At 39.2% G+C, this 16742-nt stretch overlaps 1 protein-coding gene across 5 annotated transcripts in view; it reads right to left on the minus strand.

Annotated features, from left to right (window-relative positions):
- The window catches only part of LOC126347079 (exportin-7), a 214861-nt gene that overhangs the window by 118567 nt on the left and 79552 nt on the right, over positions 1-16742 (minus strand). For all 5 annotated transcript variants that reach the window (XM_050002240.1, XM_050002241.1, XM_050002243.1 and 2 more), the window contains exons 7-8: positions 10508-10654; positions 8889-9061 (exon numbers count right to left, since the gene is read on the minus strand). In XM_050002240.1, coding sequence (XP_049858197.1) covers positions 8889-9061; positions 10508-10654 — 320 coding nt within the window. The remainder of the gene's footprint in view (positions 1-8888; positions 9062-10507; positions 10655-16742) is intronic.

Consider the following 16742-nt stretch of genomic DNA (forward strand, 5'->3'; position numbering starts at 1 on the left):
ATGCCATTTTTCTGCAGATGCTATCTCCATGATTATAATGCTCCAGTGAAGAAGTCAAACACAAAGAGTGGCTGGGTATTGGGGGGGGGGGGGGGGGGGGGGGTAAACTTAAGTTTGAGCTAGTGCATATTTCAGTGAAAAGGTCAAATGAATGTGCCTCAAACTACCAAACAGGTCTGATTGCATCGTGCCTCTACAGTTAACTTGTGATGACACAAATGCAGTAATTTCAGATAGTAACAACAGTTGCACTGTGTTGATTGACACCATGTCATACAATCATCAAAAATACAACTGCTCATTATCTTGATTTTATTAGTATACATGGTTGCCATGAGTGTCCCCAAGTGAAATACCCTGATTTGGGCAATCTCAAGAGTAGGTACTTCGTAGCTATGATACAAGAAATAATAGTGCCAAACAAGGAAATATTTAAATAAAACCTGCAAGTAGACAGTGACTCCTAATGTGAGCAAAAATCTTAAGTACTAATAGCAACATCTTTTGTAATGAACTGTTTTTAGATGGAGAAAGCAAGCCCCAAATGGTATGGGTGTTCCATTAAGACAATTTCAGAAATAGCCTCGGGGATGGAGGGGGGGGGGGGGGGGAGCCTCTTGAAAGAAGTGGGTAAGTTGGAGAAGAGTTGTGTAAACCAACAATATAGGTTACTGCCAATAAAATGTTGGTTCTGCTATGTTCATTACTGTTGGTTATTACGAACAATGTTACATCTATTATTTTATAGATATTATGTGATTTTTCTTTCGAGAAATATTTGAGCACATAGCGTGCAAACCGCCAGCGATTGCCACAATTTTCTTCTTCTTACTGTCCATCATGTCTAATATATTAACCACGCTCGAAATGCCAAAATGGCATTGGATGGATGATGATGGCATTGAAACAGAGGATGACACACGTAAAGCTGAAATACTAAACACCTTTTTCCAAAGCTGTTTCACAGAGGAAGACCGCACTGCAGTTCCTTCTCTAAATCCTCGCACAAACGAAAAATAGCTGACATCGAAATAAGTGTCCAAGGAATAGAAAAGCAACTGGAATCACTCAACAGAGGAAAGTCCACTGGACCTCCCTCCGCCACACACAGTTGCGGAGTATAAATGTAGATGTACTTGTGGTGAGACAGTCAGAATTTCTGAAATCCATCACCTCTGGCCTGCTGAGTGAACTGCATTCCTGGGTTCATGGTTGTTGTTGTTGTTGTCATGGTCTTCATGTCACAGACAGGTTTTACGCAGCTCTCCATGCTACTCTATCCTGTGCAAGATGCTTCATCTCCGAGTAACTACTGCAACCTACATCCTTCTGAACCTGCTTAGTGTATTCATTTCTTCATCTACTTCTACGATTTATGACCTCCAATACTAAATTGGTGATCCCTTGATGCCTCAAAATGTGTCCTACAAATCAATTCCTTCTTTTACTCAGATTGTGGCACAAATTCCTCTTCTTTCCCATTCTATTCAGTACCTCCTCATTACGTGATCAACTCATCTAATCTTCAGCATTCTTCTGTAGCACCAGAGTTTGAAAGCTTCTATTCTCTTGTTGTCTAAACTATTTATCGTTCATGTTTCACTTCCATACATGGCTACACTCCACACAAATAATTTCAGAAAAGACTTCCCGACACTTAAATCTATCCTTGATGTAAACAAATTTCTCTTCTTCAGAAATGCTTTCAATGTCTTAGCCAGTCTACATTTTATATCTGCTCTACTTCAACTGTTATCAGTTATTTTGCTCCCCAAATAGCAAAACTTATCTACTCAGGTGTGTCATTTCCTAATCTAATTCCCTCAGCATTACCCGATTTAATCCAGTTACATTCCATTATCCTCATTTTGCTTTTGCCGATGTTCATCTTATATCCTCCTTTCAAGACACTGTCCATTCCGTTTAACTGCTCCTCCAGATCCTTTGATGTCTCTGACAGAATTAAATGTCATCAGCAAACCTCAAAGTTTTTATTTCTTCTCCACGGATTTTAATTCCTACTCCAAATTTGTCTTTCGTTTCCTTTACTGCTTGCTCAATATGCAGACTAAACAACATCAGGGATAGGCTACAATCCTGTCTTACTCCTATATCAACCACTGCTTTCCTTTCATGCACCTCAACTCTCATGAGTGTAGTCTGGTTTCTGTACAAATTGTAAATAACATTTCGCTCTCATATTTTACCCCTGGGACCTTCAGAATTTGAAAGAGAATATTCCAGTCAACATTGTCAAAACATTTCTCTAAGTCTACAAATGCTAGAAAAGTATGTTTGACTTTCCTTAATCTATCTTCTAAGAAAAGTCATAGGGTCAGTATTGCCTCGTACGTTCCAACATTTCTACGGAATCCAAACTGACGTTCCCCAAGGTCAGTTTCTACCAGTTTTTCTATTTGTCTGTAAAGAATTTGTGTTAGTATTTTGCAGCCATGACTTATTAAACTGATAGTTCGGTAATTTTCACACCTGTCAACACCTGCTTTCTTTGGGATCATTTTTGATATTTTCTCCTTTCGTCAATTAAATTCAATATCTCATCTGTTACCCAAGGATTTCTACTAGCCCTCATCTTATTACTTACTTGATTCTCTGCTGCCTTCACTATTTCATCTCTCAGAGCTACCCATTCTTCTTCTACTGTATTTCTTTTTCCTGTTCCCGTCAATCATTCACTAATGCTCTTCCTGAAACACTCTACAGCCTCTGGTTCTTTCAGTTTATCCAGGTTCCATCTCCTTAAATTCTTAACTTTTTGCAGTTTCTTCAGTTTTAATCTACAGTTCATAACCAATAAATTGTGGTCAGAGTCCACATCTGTCTTACAATTTAAAACCCGGTTCCTAAATCTCAGTGTTACCATTATATAATCTATCTGAAATCTTCCAGTGTCTCCAGGCCTCTTCCACATATACAACCTTCTTTCATGATTCTTAAACCAAATTCTTCCAGGTGGCTTCCTCTTTCACTTCTTACCCCCAGTACATACTCACCTACTACTATTCCTCCTCTTCCTTCCATACTTCTCAATTCCAGTTCCCCATGGTTATTAAATTTTCATCTCCCTTAACTATCTGAATAATTTCTTTTATTGCATCATACATTTCTTCAATCTCTTCACAACCTGCGGAGCTAGTTGGCATATGGACTTTTACTACTATGGTGGGTGTGGGCTTCGTGTCTATCTTGGTTACAATAATGCATTTACAACGCTATTCGTAGTAGCTTATCTGCACTCCTATTCTTTTTATTCATTATTAAACCTACTCCTGCATTAACCCTATTTGATTTTTGTATTTATAACCCAGTATTCACCTGACCATGGATAAACCACAAAAATCCACTGCATTACGCCACACACAAACAGACCCGGCCTGCGGGCAGGTTGGTGAGACTAGACGTGATGTGCAGAACACACACATTAGAGGGAAAGGATGGGCTTCACATCAGCAGGCCCGTTTCATTAGAGATACCTGCAGAAATTGCCTGCAGTTTTCACCTGTTGTGGAAATTCACTAGTGTGGCCAGCTATTCAGGAGTCACAGACACCATGTTCATGAAATAGGACAATTGCGTTCAATCCATGCAACAGATAACTTGTGCAAATACTCTGATAATCAATAACGATGACGACAGGTAGCAACTCACCATAAAAATGATCACTGAGCTGCAGACAGGCGCGTAGAAAAGACACACACACACTCTTGCAACTAAATGTTTGGCCATACCCTTTGTCAGAAAGTGAGAGTGCACATACATTCACACAATCACTCAGACACAACACACACACACACACACACACACACACACACACACACACACACACGACCGCCACCTCTGGCCGCTGCATTTACAGTCTCTAAGAACCAGATCCAAACAAACCACTCCTCACACCTCCCTGCTCTCGTCTGCAGCTTCAAGGCTAGTGGCGACAGCACTGACTGTAAGCTGAGGGGAGTGGTAGGAAGGGGAGAGGAAGTAGTAATGAGGGAGTAGAGAAGCAGTGCATGTGTTCAGCTGCACCCAGCCAGTGATTATGCATGACACCTCAGTAAACAAACCCTTTCATTTTTATCAAAACTAGATGTGATTGTCTTAATGGGATTTCCGTGATCGTTCATTAAATAAAAATATGGCATTTCAGTCTTTTGATCGCTATTTTTAATTTTCTATTACCGGTTTCAGGCTAGCTGCCCATCTTCAGATCATATATTGCAGTTACAGAGTAACTTGTCACTACAGAACTATCGGTTCTCTGTCATAAAGCTGTCGTAACAGAGTACCGATAGTTCTGTAGTGACAAGTTACTCTGTAACTGCAATATATGATCGGAAGATGGACAACTAGCCTGAATCCGGTAATAGAAAATTAAAAATAGCGATCAAAAGAATGAAATGCCATATTTTTATATTTTCAAACCCTTTCATCTACTGAGACAAAAACTAGATTTTTCAGTTTTTTATTTTTTTCAAATTTCCCTGATTTCACAGACACATTTGAAATTCCCCGATTTCCAGAACCTGTGGCAACCCTGGTATAGTTCTCTGCTCACTTACTTATTCCATCACCTCCAATTCTTTTATTCTACTAATTCAAGGTATTTTCAGGTTCTGTCATCAACAGCACATCAAATCAGTTTTTATTTTTGTATTGTCTGAATGAAAAATGTCACATTATAGCTCTACAGATTGTACTACCACTCTAGGGCAGGCTTTTCCAATGCTATCCCATTGGGCAAGGGCCCCTGTGAACAACTGAGATCGGCCACTTGAGTATGACTGCGTAAGCTACAGCCTGGCAGCAAGACTGCCTGTGCACCGGTTATTTGTCCACTCCTGTCCATCTATGTCTGAGCTTGCCTGCATGATCCCGAGTGGGCATACGAACTTGAACAGCCTGTTCTAGAGTAATTCTCCACTGCAAGAAAGAAGGTGTGGATAATGCTTTAAATGTTAGGGAGACTTACATTGCTAAGAAACTTCATTTATTTGTACTATTCACGGAAGTACTCATTATCTACAGTGTCCTTCAGAGGAGACTATTCACCTAAATTAAGAAAATGCTTCCTCTGAGAAAGCTTTTCACTATCCAATCAGCTTCCCATCTTTCTGCACTTTCTTCTCTTTGTTTTAATTTCTTGGCTTTTCATAAAGAATTTTGGAAGTATTGCCTCATTTAGGCTTTCTTCAATCTATTTTACTAGAATCATCGAAATTTTGCTTAATATAGAGTCCTGCATTCTGTGAAATGTATGTACTCAAGTAATACCACGCTTGCAGGAGACACTCAACATGACTTACTGGTGGAATGTGAACCCTTCCCTCTCTTTGGGCCAATATCGACCGAGCACTTGATTTTTTCAAATTGCTGTGCCGAGCATCACAGAAATCTCATGGACTAACCACCGGAGGTCTCTGTCTCGTATTTATCTCACTCAAATTATTTGGTACATATAATTCCACAAAAATCTGCCATACGATAATACAGTCATTTTGGAGGTGTAGAGCAACTGCACTCTACTTTCTTCACACTCTTTTCAGCATCCCATGCTGAAATGACCTGACCATCTTCTCTAGTAACCCAGTCACTGCTCAGTCACTTGCGGCAGGATCAAGGTGCGTCACCCTGAGATGAAGGAGAATGTGAAACCTAACTTGACACGAAAGAACATATCCTGAGTGTGAAAGATGGTGTTCATAGCAGCATTTGGGAGGGATTTTCATTAGTAATTAATAAAGATGGGATTCATGTCAGCAAGATGTACTGTGGCAGGCACTCTGCTCTCCTGTCTTACGGAGCCTCCATCACCAAACGTTGATTGCACATATCTGCAGAACATGATAAAGTGTAAGTTCTGAAGCATCACCAATTTCAGAGAAATCTATATAGCTAAAAAGTGCATAGGAACGTGCGCCAGATATCTTCGTCCATTTACATCAATATCAGGTAAAGATTTCACTCTTTGTCAGGAGTTTGTAAATGCCAGTTCAGAAGTGGCCTTGATCCTACCACAAGTGACTGAGCAGTAATTGGGATACTAGAGAAGATGGTCGGGTCATTTGAGCATGGGATGCTGAAACGAGTGCGAAGAAAGTAGAGTGCAGTTGCTCTCCACCTCCAAAATGACTGTATTATCATATGCTAGCATGACACACTGAAAAGAAGCCGATTAAACAAGGTAGCGTATGATGTCCAGCATTGCACAGATCGCAGGCTACAATGCATGTGTAAGTATAATGAATATATGAAACGATACATGTCGAGAAAGACTTTATGTATTTATTACTGCACATGTTGTTTATCAAGTTTAGACACTACAAAATATAGCAACAACTCACATTTCCGAGCATAAAAAACCTGGGGAATTTATTAAAAACTACACTGAGGAAACATTTAACTTAAGAGCAAATCTCCAGCATCTTAGTAACATTGTATTTGTTATTACCTGAGGTACTAATATATGCAAGATATTTTAGTTCTTTCAGCATTATACATGCATTGCACATGTTTTGAACACAGTCCTGACATACTTTTTTTTCACAATGATTACTTCAAAAATGAGGTTGCCTTGGTGAAGTCCATGATTAATGCTGCCGACAACTCTGTCCACTTCACAGAGATCAATACAGACCAGCCTGAAGCAAGAAATGGAGACTTGGTGGAACGGCTTGTTTAGAACACTACAGTTCATAGTACACAGCACAAAAAAATCTTGGAAATGCTTGCAGCAAAAGGTGTGCCTGAAAAGTTACCAGCTGTGACAATGATGATGCAAAAGAACTCCTGACACTTTTAGAGCCATTCGAAGATACAATAAAAATGTTCCATGATGAGAATTATCATCATAGTCAGTCTATTTTGTTATGGGTGCATATGCTGAGAACTGATTGTAAAGCAAAGGTCTCACAATACAGTAGTATTTTTAAGTAACTGTACACCTAGTTTTCTTTTATGTTGCACAGAACAGTAACATTTCTTTGGGTGCCCTTCCAATTATTAAAAATGATGTCCATTTCTGATACAGATGAGACTTCAATGATACGTGTTTGAAGTTGTCATGAACTTTAAGACCCATATAAGCTAGAACAAAATGATAATGTGACAGTAATATATCCTACTCTGTTATTCTGATATCTGTAAATATTTATTTAAGGCTGTTGAGGACACCAGCCACCCTGACAAATGAATAAAATGTCATCTCCATCTCCACAGTGACTACATTGCAGGCCACGTCATACTCGAGTCTACTAATGAGGTAGATATCTATTTAATCTGAAAAGATTGTGGTGGTGGTGGTGATCTGCTCGAGAAGTGGAAATGTAATAGAGTCTCTTTCCCAACCTATCTAATTCAGTGTTTTCCAGCCCCAAAGATGGCTAGTGAAAAAAACTACAGCTGGCACGGAATTTGCTCTCAGACAGATGAAACAGGCTTGATCCGAAATACGTCAGCAATATCCTGACAATTCATTGTAATTACAAAGCTAACAGAATAATTTTTATGATAAATAGCAAATAGCTATTCTAGGTGGTGTGGGCAACATATACAAATGGTTTTTGGAAATGATTTAAAACAGTTGTTTTGGACATGATTTATTAATGAACATGAATCAATGCACCTGGCATCTGTCAATATAATCTCCACCAATGTCAATACATCACTGCAGCCTTCCTTGCAACTTCATTACAATGTCACAGAACCAATGTTTGTGGGTACTATACACGTGCTCACGCTCAGCTGCCTGCAGTTCTTCATTCTTGCTGAATCTGTTACCCTACAGTGCGGCATTCATGTACTCAAATAAAGCAATGAGAGAGAGTGAGATCTGGTGAAAGTGGCATAACAATAAACTGTAGTGATTCCAAATTTGCTCATTATTCCACTGCTGCTGTTGCTGCTGCCAATGATCTGCCCCATAAACAGGAGCTTCTTGGCCATACACAGCAGTTAAACATTTATAAAATCTGTTGTCTCAACTCCTTCCTTTCACAAAAAGCATGTGATCCATCTCTTTCCATAAAAGTCCCCTTCCATAGCTTTCTCTACTTCACAAAAGACACGTGCTGTCCTTTCACTATCCACAATGTTAACAGTACTAGGATCAGTTCATTGTCCTATGAGAGAAGTCACTGTAGTTTGATTGGTACTTGAAAAACAATGTGATTTTAGTCATTTCCAGATGCCCCTTGTATACCAAAAAAGGGCATTTTCTGACTGGGATTCTTATTCCTGCCCCCTGAACCTGCAAAAACTTGTCAAAATGTTGAGCAAACATGAGGAAGGCACTAGATTTGTACAAATGATTTCCCTCTTTCAGTCATTATCTCATGTTGCCATTGCACCAGAAACCTGTGATGTCTACTGTCAGTGAGGGAGACTATTGGTTATTTCAAAGGACAGGCTGCAGGAATTTGGACCACATAGCATCAAGAAGCAGCATTCAAACTGTGCACTTTTTAACTAAATTGAAATAGATGAGGGATGTACTAGACACAGGAAATAACCATAACTCTTAAACAACTGCAACAAAAATCGATATTTCAAAGCTCATTATTAACAGTCATCTGACATTTCACACTTGGCTCTTAGTTCTTTATTATTCTTAAACACCCACGTTTCCTGGACAAGGATTTTGACTGAATTTTTTTCTTTTCATTTCAACAACCTAACTTTCCTTTTCTTTAACCTGTGTCTTACCTTTCCCTTTACCCTCACAAAAGAATCTTTTTAAAATTTAATATGATAGGAATTCAACTTCATTCATACATTTTTCATTTCACCAGATATGTCATTTCAGTAGCTGATAAAAACACATTCCCTCCAACCCATTAGTGTTTATTTCATTATTAATAACTAACAGTTGTTACCTTACAACAACAGCAACTGATTCAAGTCTGGATGTAATGTATGCATTTGTTACTTCCGGTGTGTACGTTTCTAGCATATGGGGTTCTGTAGCCTTCACATATGGTACAGAAGCAACCATTCGCTGCCACAAGCTTAGAAGATAGTGGACACTATTTGGAGCAAATTGCCACATCTGAAAAGTAAGCAGAAAACAGAAAAATATTGTGAAAACCTTTATCAAAGTAGTAACCTAAAATAATCAATTAAATATGACAGAAATACATACACACGCGCGCACACACACACACACACACACACACACACACACACACACACACACACACAAGGCAAAAATTATGTTTTGTAACATTATGAAATAAAATACAGATAACAAATAACAAAAGACTGAAAACTACCTAAAAAGAAGCAATGTTAAAATCATAAAGATTGTATGTTTCACCAACACTTGTTGATAAAACTATCTTGGTATGTTTTCTACTCAGCAGCCTTAGTATATGTTGACAAAAAAAACTACAGAGAGGATTGAGCATTATTAGAGCTTGTGAGAATGACAATGAATGAATGAATGAATGAATGAGATAGAGAGTAGTATAAAAACATGAGCAATGGTGTCTGATCAAATAGATACACAAGACAGTGTAAAGCACAGAGATGCACAGCTGTGTCTACATTTTATAAACCAGTGAAGATACTCATTTATGCTGATGGCATGGATATAGGTGCAAGAACTTGGCAATGAAGGAGTCATTCATTACACTTGATCAGGCCAGCAAGAATATGAGAATGAATATCAACAAACAGAAAAAAATAGATGGCTGCTGGGAAAGCACACAAGGAGAAGAAGCAATCCTCATTAACACTGAGCACTTACACTTTTTAGAGAGATAAGTAGTTTAAATATCTGGGATCAACAGTCATTCACTCAAATGGCACCTCTTATGAAATTTAAGTGAGATTAACAGCAGCCAACAGAGCCTATTTTGCAGTAAAAAACTATATTCTTTAGGACTTTAACTCGTATCATTAAACTAACCATTTTTTAAACACCTGTACCACCTGTGTTTACATATATCTCAGAAAATTGGCCACTGACAACAAAAGATATTCCAATGCTAGATCCCTTTCAGAGACAGATACTCTGATGAATTATTGGCCCAACATGAGAAAGAGTAACATGGAGAGGTAGTACAATCATGAGCTGTAAATCTATTAGAGGAATAGTGAAATCAGCCAGATTGACATGGGAGGGGCCTGTGGCACGGATGAATGATATGGAACTGAAGAACAACATTAAATGGCAATCTAGGGAGTCAAAGAAGATGGGGTTGACCAAGAACCAGATGGCGTTGTGGAGGAACTGCAGAAAATGATCTGCAGAGAATAGTAAGCTCCAACACCAGATCATGATAATTTGCATGTAACTGTTGAAGAGGCCACAGTTCAAAACTAACTGTAGAGGTTAAAAAAAGAGGTGAGTGAAGTATTTCTTCTGAGAATAGAACACACATGTGAAATGTGGAATTTCCATGACCTGAATAGTTAAAATAGTGAACCTCATTACTGAACAGGCAATATTTATTAATATATTATTTATGATACACTTGTCATACAGTCTTACCTGCAAGCTCTGAACAGTAAATTTTGCTATGAGCTGAATAGCTTCTTGATAATTGTCTACCATGACTAATTCACCAAGCTGGTAATTAGATTTCAGTCGTGCCAGCAGACGGCAGAATTCATGATAATTGCTTGGATCACTCAATCCCTTTAGAAAGAGAAAAGCATTTTTGTATCATCCACCATTAACAATACGAAACATTTTTACAGATACTGCTGCCAGTCACAAACAAATTGATTTGTCTGTAATATTATGTTTCAACTTACCTTTAGATGTTTATGAACAAAGGCTAACAAGTTCAAAAGAGTCACAGAAATAGACGACTAACTTTAAAACGTGTTGATAATTAAATAATTTAAGCAGTCAAATTTTGATACTGGCAGCAGTATTTATAAAACATTTTCACATTACTGAAACAATCAATGTCAATTAACAGTCAATAGAGCATAATTAACAAAATGTTTTTAAAGTGCATAGAAGACATTTATATTTATATCTGTACTTTAGATGCAGATTGCCCACGACTAGCAGATGATAGCTGTTTTCTATCTTCGTGTTTTTGCAGATGCAATATAAAGAAAAGATTTATTATGTGTGATAAAACTATGTGCTGGGCTGGAACTTTAAGAGTATGTCTTCATTTCACAGACAGTTCTCTACTAACACCCAATCCAAATCTGCCTTAGGGTGGAATCAGAATATCAACTTCTCATAGCTTCCCCCAATACATTCCAAATTCTGCACCCTGAGACAGGAATAATGCTAAATTCCCCACTGTATTTTTTCTTCTGGAGATGATAGTCTTGCAGTGCTATGATAGGATCAATAGGGAATACTCTTTCCTTTCGCCAAAAGCTAACTCTTGTCACTTTTTACCTGTGTTTAGGTCTTCTATTATTTGGTACATAAACTTTTTATTGATATGTAATCCCATGCTTAAATGGCTTTTTGTTAAATAAGGTAATTATGGCACCTATAAGAAGTCTCTCATGCTTTCACCAAATCACCGTATATAACTGTACTACTGTACTTGTAAGCTGTCTAAAGTCCATACTGAATTCGAAAGAAGTAACACATTACAACACTTCAACAGGGAGTTGCATGGTTCTGTGGTACGGCAGAGGATATTGCAAATATGTGACAATAAAGTATACCATTTCAAGCAAAAACTGTATTACTTCACCCTACCAGAAAACCAAACAAGTTCACAATGATGAAACTGAAACTTAAAAAGAATCACAAAAACTATTCATGCTATCATGTTTCTTATGAAGAACCCATGAATATAATGAAAAAAAAAGGCGCTGCGCATCCCACTCAAGTACTATACAACATATATCTACTACACACTTAACGTACAATACAGATTTTCAAATATTTCATTTTCTGTCAAGGCTGAAAATATTAATAAAACTTGCATTTAATGAACTTCTCTAGGCCAGTTTCAGCTAAAAATTGTATTATTGTGGATAATAAGACACACTGAATGTACAAAAACACACTCAATGCATATATAATATACAAAACTTTAAAAGGTCACAACTTAAACATTGAACGATATTATGAAATGGGTAGTTGCTACTCAGCAAATAGAGGAGATACTGAGTCACAGATAGGCACAAAATGTCGGAAAATTGACTTTGGCCTCAGCAGCCAGAGACTGTGGTCATGTGTGTGAGTTGTGCTGGCGTGTGCACTCTGTGTGTGTGTGTGTGTGTGTGTGTGTGTGTGTGTGTGTGTGTGTGTGTGCATGTATTTTATCTACGAATAAGGTCTCATTGGCCAAAAGATAATTTTCTGATTTTTGTTGTGCCTATCAGTGACTCGGCATCTCAAGTACCTACTTGTGACTCATCACTTCCATTAGATGGTGAATAGCAACTATAATTTTGATTATATTGTCAGATTGTATTACATGTGACTTTCTCTTAATGGCTGAGCAGCAACTTCACATCGAATCATTTGTACATGTTGAAAAGTTTTAAGTACTCTGTCTCACTTATTTCAGTACCATCACATTAATTAATTGAGACTGCAGTACCTGCATCTGAGGATTTTGTTCAATATTGTTTCTTTGAGACTGTCTTTGTAATCTACCTCCCTGTCCCTGATTTCTATTAACAGATTCACCATAACCACAGTAGTCAAGTGATAGGCCCAGATTAATTACATCTGCAAGTACGAGAGGAAGCTGATTTCTAGGTCACAGACTCATGGGAAGTCATAGGGCTACTGCCCATTTCACATTTCAGCAAGAGCAGTTGATGTTAGGTGTGTTCCCTTAAATAAATTTATTTCTTTCAACAAAAAAGGGGGTGGGGGCTGACCAAGAGGCCTCAGACTATTCTTACACAATTTTAAAGAGTGCAAATGTGCATTATCTTCCTAAATGTACAAAATGACCCTGTGGTTCTGTAGGTGAATAATTACAGGTACATGCTTGATTGAACAGTTGATAGCAGTATTGCTTGACAGTAAGAGACGAAGGAAGGCTTGGGAGGAGTCCTGTTATTTCTGTGTGAACATCCAATACATAATATTATCTCTGGCTCCTCCTCAAAAAGTGCCATGGTGTCAAGAAGGACATATCGTCTGGTTTTTGTGTATGTGAACCACAAATCATTGCCTCACACGCACTTTATCCAGACTTCCTTGCGCATAATTGTAGGGATCATAGGACTGATAATTATAGTTTTATGTGATGTGCAGTGGCAAAGATACATACATTGGTGCCCAAAAGTAAAGTAACAAACTGCTCTGCTATTCTCCAGTCCTGTGTCTAAGTACCAATATAATCATACAAACTGTCGAAAGATACCCATACAATCGCGTTCCGCATCGCAGTTGGCATTCTGGTCAACAGACAACCATGCCAACAATGATGTCTGGGCATCCATCAAATGCCATAGTGTTTTCTGGGTAGTCCCTCATCCATAGTTGCTGTGTTCACCACCACAGATGGTGGAGTATGGCACAGAGAAGTTGCCTACCAGACTCTCTGCAGTGGAGGGCCATAGGAAGAATGGAAGCGAGACAGTCACTACCTGATGTGGTCCGATGGCTTAATGTGAATCATTCTGTTGTTTCTCTGATGGGGCGACAGTTTATGAAGACAGAAACTGTATCCTGAAGACCAGGTCAGGGCTGACCACATGTGACATCAGAAAGAGAGGACCATTATTTGGCTGCAAGGGCATGATGGTACCATCTTAGAACTGCATAGCAACTGGCATCTGATGTAGCGCCATCCACTGGATGTGTTGTATCGAGGCATATGGTGTGCACATGGCTTCTGCAGAGACCAGCTGTATGTGTGTACCTCTGACACGTCTAGAGTGGAGTTGTCAACATGCCACATGGATGGCCGAACAGTGGACTAATGTTGTTCTCACAGATGAGTCCCAAATTGGTTTGGAGAGTAAGTCTCGATGGATTCACATGTGGGGGAATTTGGAACATGATTTTAGGACCCGAACGTTATGGGAAGAGAGTGATATTGAGGACGATCCCTAATTGTGTGGGCAGGGATCATGTTGACCACACAAACACCTCTTCATGGAACTGTACAGATGAATCGGCAAGGTTGACTGGTGTCAGGTATTGTGACAAGATCTTGGGACCTTATGTGCAGTTGTTGTGAGTTGCTGTGGGCCCATACTTCATACTGATGGATGAATGGACGATAATACTCAACCTGATACAGCACAGGTGCTTGACGTTTTCTTGGAAACAGAAGGTACTGCACGAATGGTGTGGTCTGCTTGCTCTCCCACTTTGAATCCCACAGAGCATGCCTGGGATGCACTAGGGACATGGGTTGCATCACATCAGCATTCACCAGCCACTCTCCAAGACTTGCGAGCACCTCAGCAGGAAGAATGGGGATTACTGCCACAATGTGAGATTGAAGACATCATTCGCAGCATGCATCATTGATGGGCCTGTATAGCTGCCAGTGGTGGTCACACCCCATACTGAACACACTAACAAGTTGTCAGAAAGCAGTCTGTTAAGTTGGAAAAAAAATGAAAATTTTTTGTCTAGCATTATGGATGTTACAGTTGTTTACATTCTGTATTCTTTACATTGTTCCTACTTTACTATCACCTGTTTATACTGTTTTGTGGCAAAATAAATGCTATCTTGAAAAATTTCCATTTATTGCTTTAATTTTGGACACCAATGTGTCTGGGGGCAGTGGTTTCCACATCCTACTGTGACACGGGTGTTTCAGGATGGTATGACTGCTCATGGGATATCATTGTGCATGATCAAATTAGTAATTCCTACAATGTAGCCAGTCTATTTGCTGTTAAATACACAGTAGTCAATGATGTCTCCTCTCATTAATACACAATTCCCCATGGCAACTAACTCCAGCACCCCTGTCATGGGTGCCCAAAGTATGGTTGTCATGAACTGAATTGATATTGCATGTCCTGCCTTTCCTTCCTATGACTGTCACAACAAGGGCTAGCAAATTGTCTGACATATCTAGTTATCCCATTTATCATGCCAGTGGAGCATCTATCTGTAATTCAACAACCCGCAAGTATAATGGAAGTAAGTGAATCACTGAAGCTGCACAGGCAATGCTGAACTGTAACAATATCAAATCACAATCTAGCTTATTTACTACAAGTAATAGTCACAGAAAAATTTGTCCTGACAAGTTTTTTTAATCATAAATATGTAAACTAGCTGGCTAGTGCCACCCTGACATCTTATACAAGTAGTGTCAACACTGCTGTAATGTCAAACCAACGAGTCGCTAAGCTGCCACCTGTGTTGACCCATCAAAGAACTGTGAGAAGAGATTGTAAAGCAAGTGGGGACAGTACTCTGTCAATCTACAGCAGTGTGTAGGCCACTGAATATCACAACAATATTGGACATGTTTACAAAGATAGAGGAACATGCAGGGCTCAAAATTGAAATAGCATGAAGCTGGAGTACCCAAGAATGTTTCCAGGGACTGTGTGAAGCATATGATGATGCAGAGTTGTCATACAGCATAGTCACACGATAAGTTAAAGCATTCTGATTAAGCAGAGATGCTGTGAAGGATCACTCCCGTACAGGATGAACTCACATGGAGGACAATACAGTTCTACTCCATGCTCCCTTGTTGGATGTTGATCACCACTGGATTGTGCGTGAATTAGCAGCATAAGTCTGAGTATCCCACACAGCTGCGCTCCACATTCTGCATGACTTTCTGGGGTAACGCAAAACTGCAGCATGTTGAATACCCGATGAAATCTCACAGGTGCAACAATGGCATCACTATGCCATCATATGTGATTTGTTGGGCCAGTACCAAAGGGAACTGAATGACTGACACATCGTCACTATCGATGAAACTTGGGTATGCTTGCATATACCAAACTTGAAAGGCCAATCCAACAAACGGAGGCATCCTGGTTCTCCTTGTCCACAGGAAGTGCGCAGTACACCATAAGCTATGAAGGTGATGTTCATTGTGGTGTATGACAAAGACAGGGCAATACCACATCACGCTGTACCACCAACGGTGATGGTAGATGCTGCCTACGTCTGTAGGTTCTTGCAACACCACCTCTGTCCAGTGCTCAGATGAGAGCAACGGAATTTCATGGAACAGGAACCCATCATTCTGCAGGACAATGCATGATGCCAAACCGCTGCTGCTGTCCAGGACCTCTTGCACCGCTGGTAGTGGGAGAGCCTGAAACATCTTCCGTACTCACCCAAAATGACTCCCTGCGATTATGATCTCTCTGCCAAAGGGAAAGAATCAGTGCGAGGGATCCAGTACAACATCAGAGATGACATTATCCATGCCAAAGGGCGGTCAAGACAGGACATCAACAGATATTATACGATGCCCTCCAGACATTTGACACTGTCTTTGCAGCTACGGTACAAGAAACAATAGTGCAAACGAGGAAATATCTTAAAAAAAGATTATGTTTCCTGATGTGAACAAAAATCTGAAGTACTAATATCAATATCTTTTGTAATCAACTGTTTTTACATGGAGAAAGCAAGCCAAATGGATGTGTGTTTCATTACAACCATTGTTGTTATCTTATATAAATAAAACGAAACACATCTGGTGACAAAAATATGCATTTCCTTGGAGCCACAAGACAGATTTAAAATACGTTCCCCAATTTCAGAAATAACCTCAGAAAAAAGTGAGCCTCTTCAAAGAAGTATATAAGGTGGAGAAGAATTGTTTTGGTTCTATTGC

Source organism: Schistocerca gregaria, chromosome 1, assembly GCF_023897955.1.
Source record: "Schistocerca gregaria isolate iqSchGreg1 chromosome 1, iqSchGreg1.2, whole genome shotgun sequence".
In the NCBI taxonomy this organism is placed as follows: Eukaryota; Metazoa; Arthropoda; class Insecta; order Orthoptera; family Acrididae; genus Schistocerca; species Schistocerca gregaria.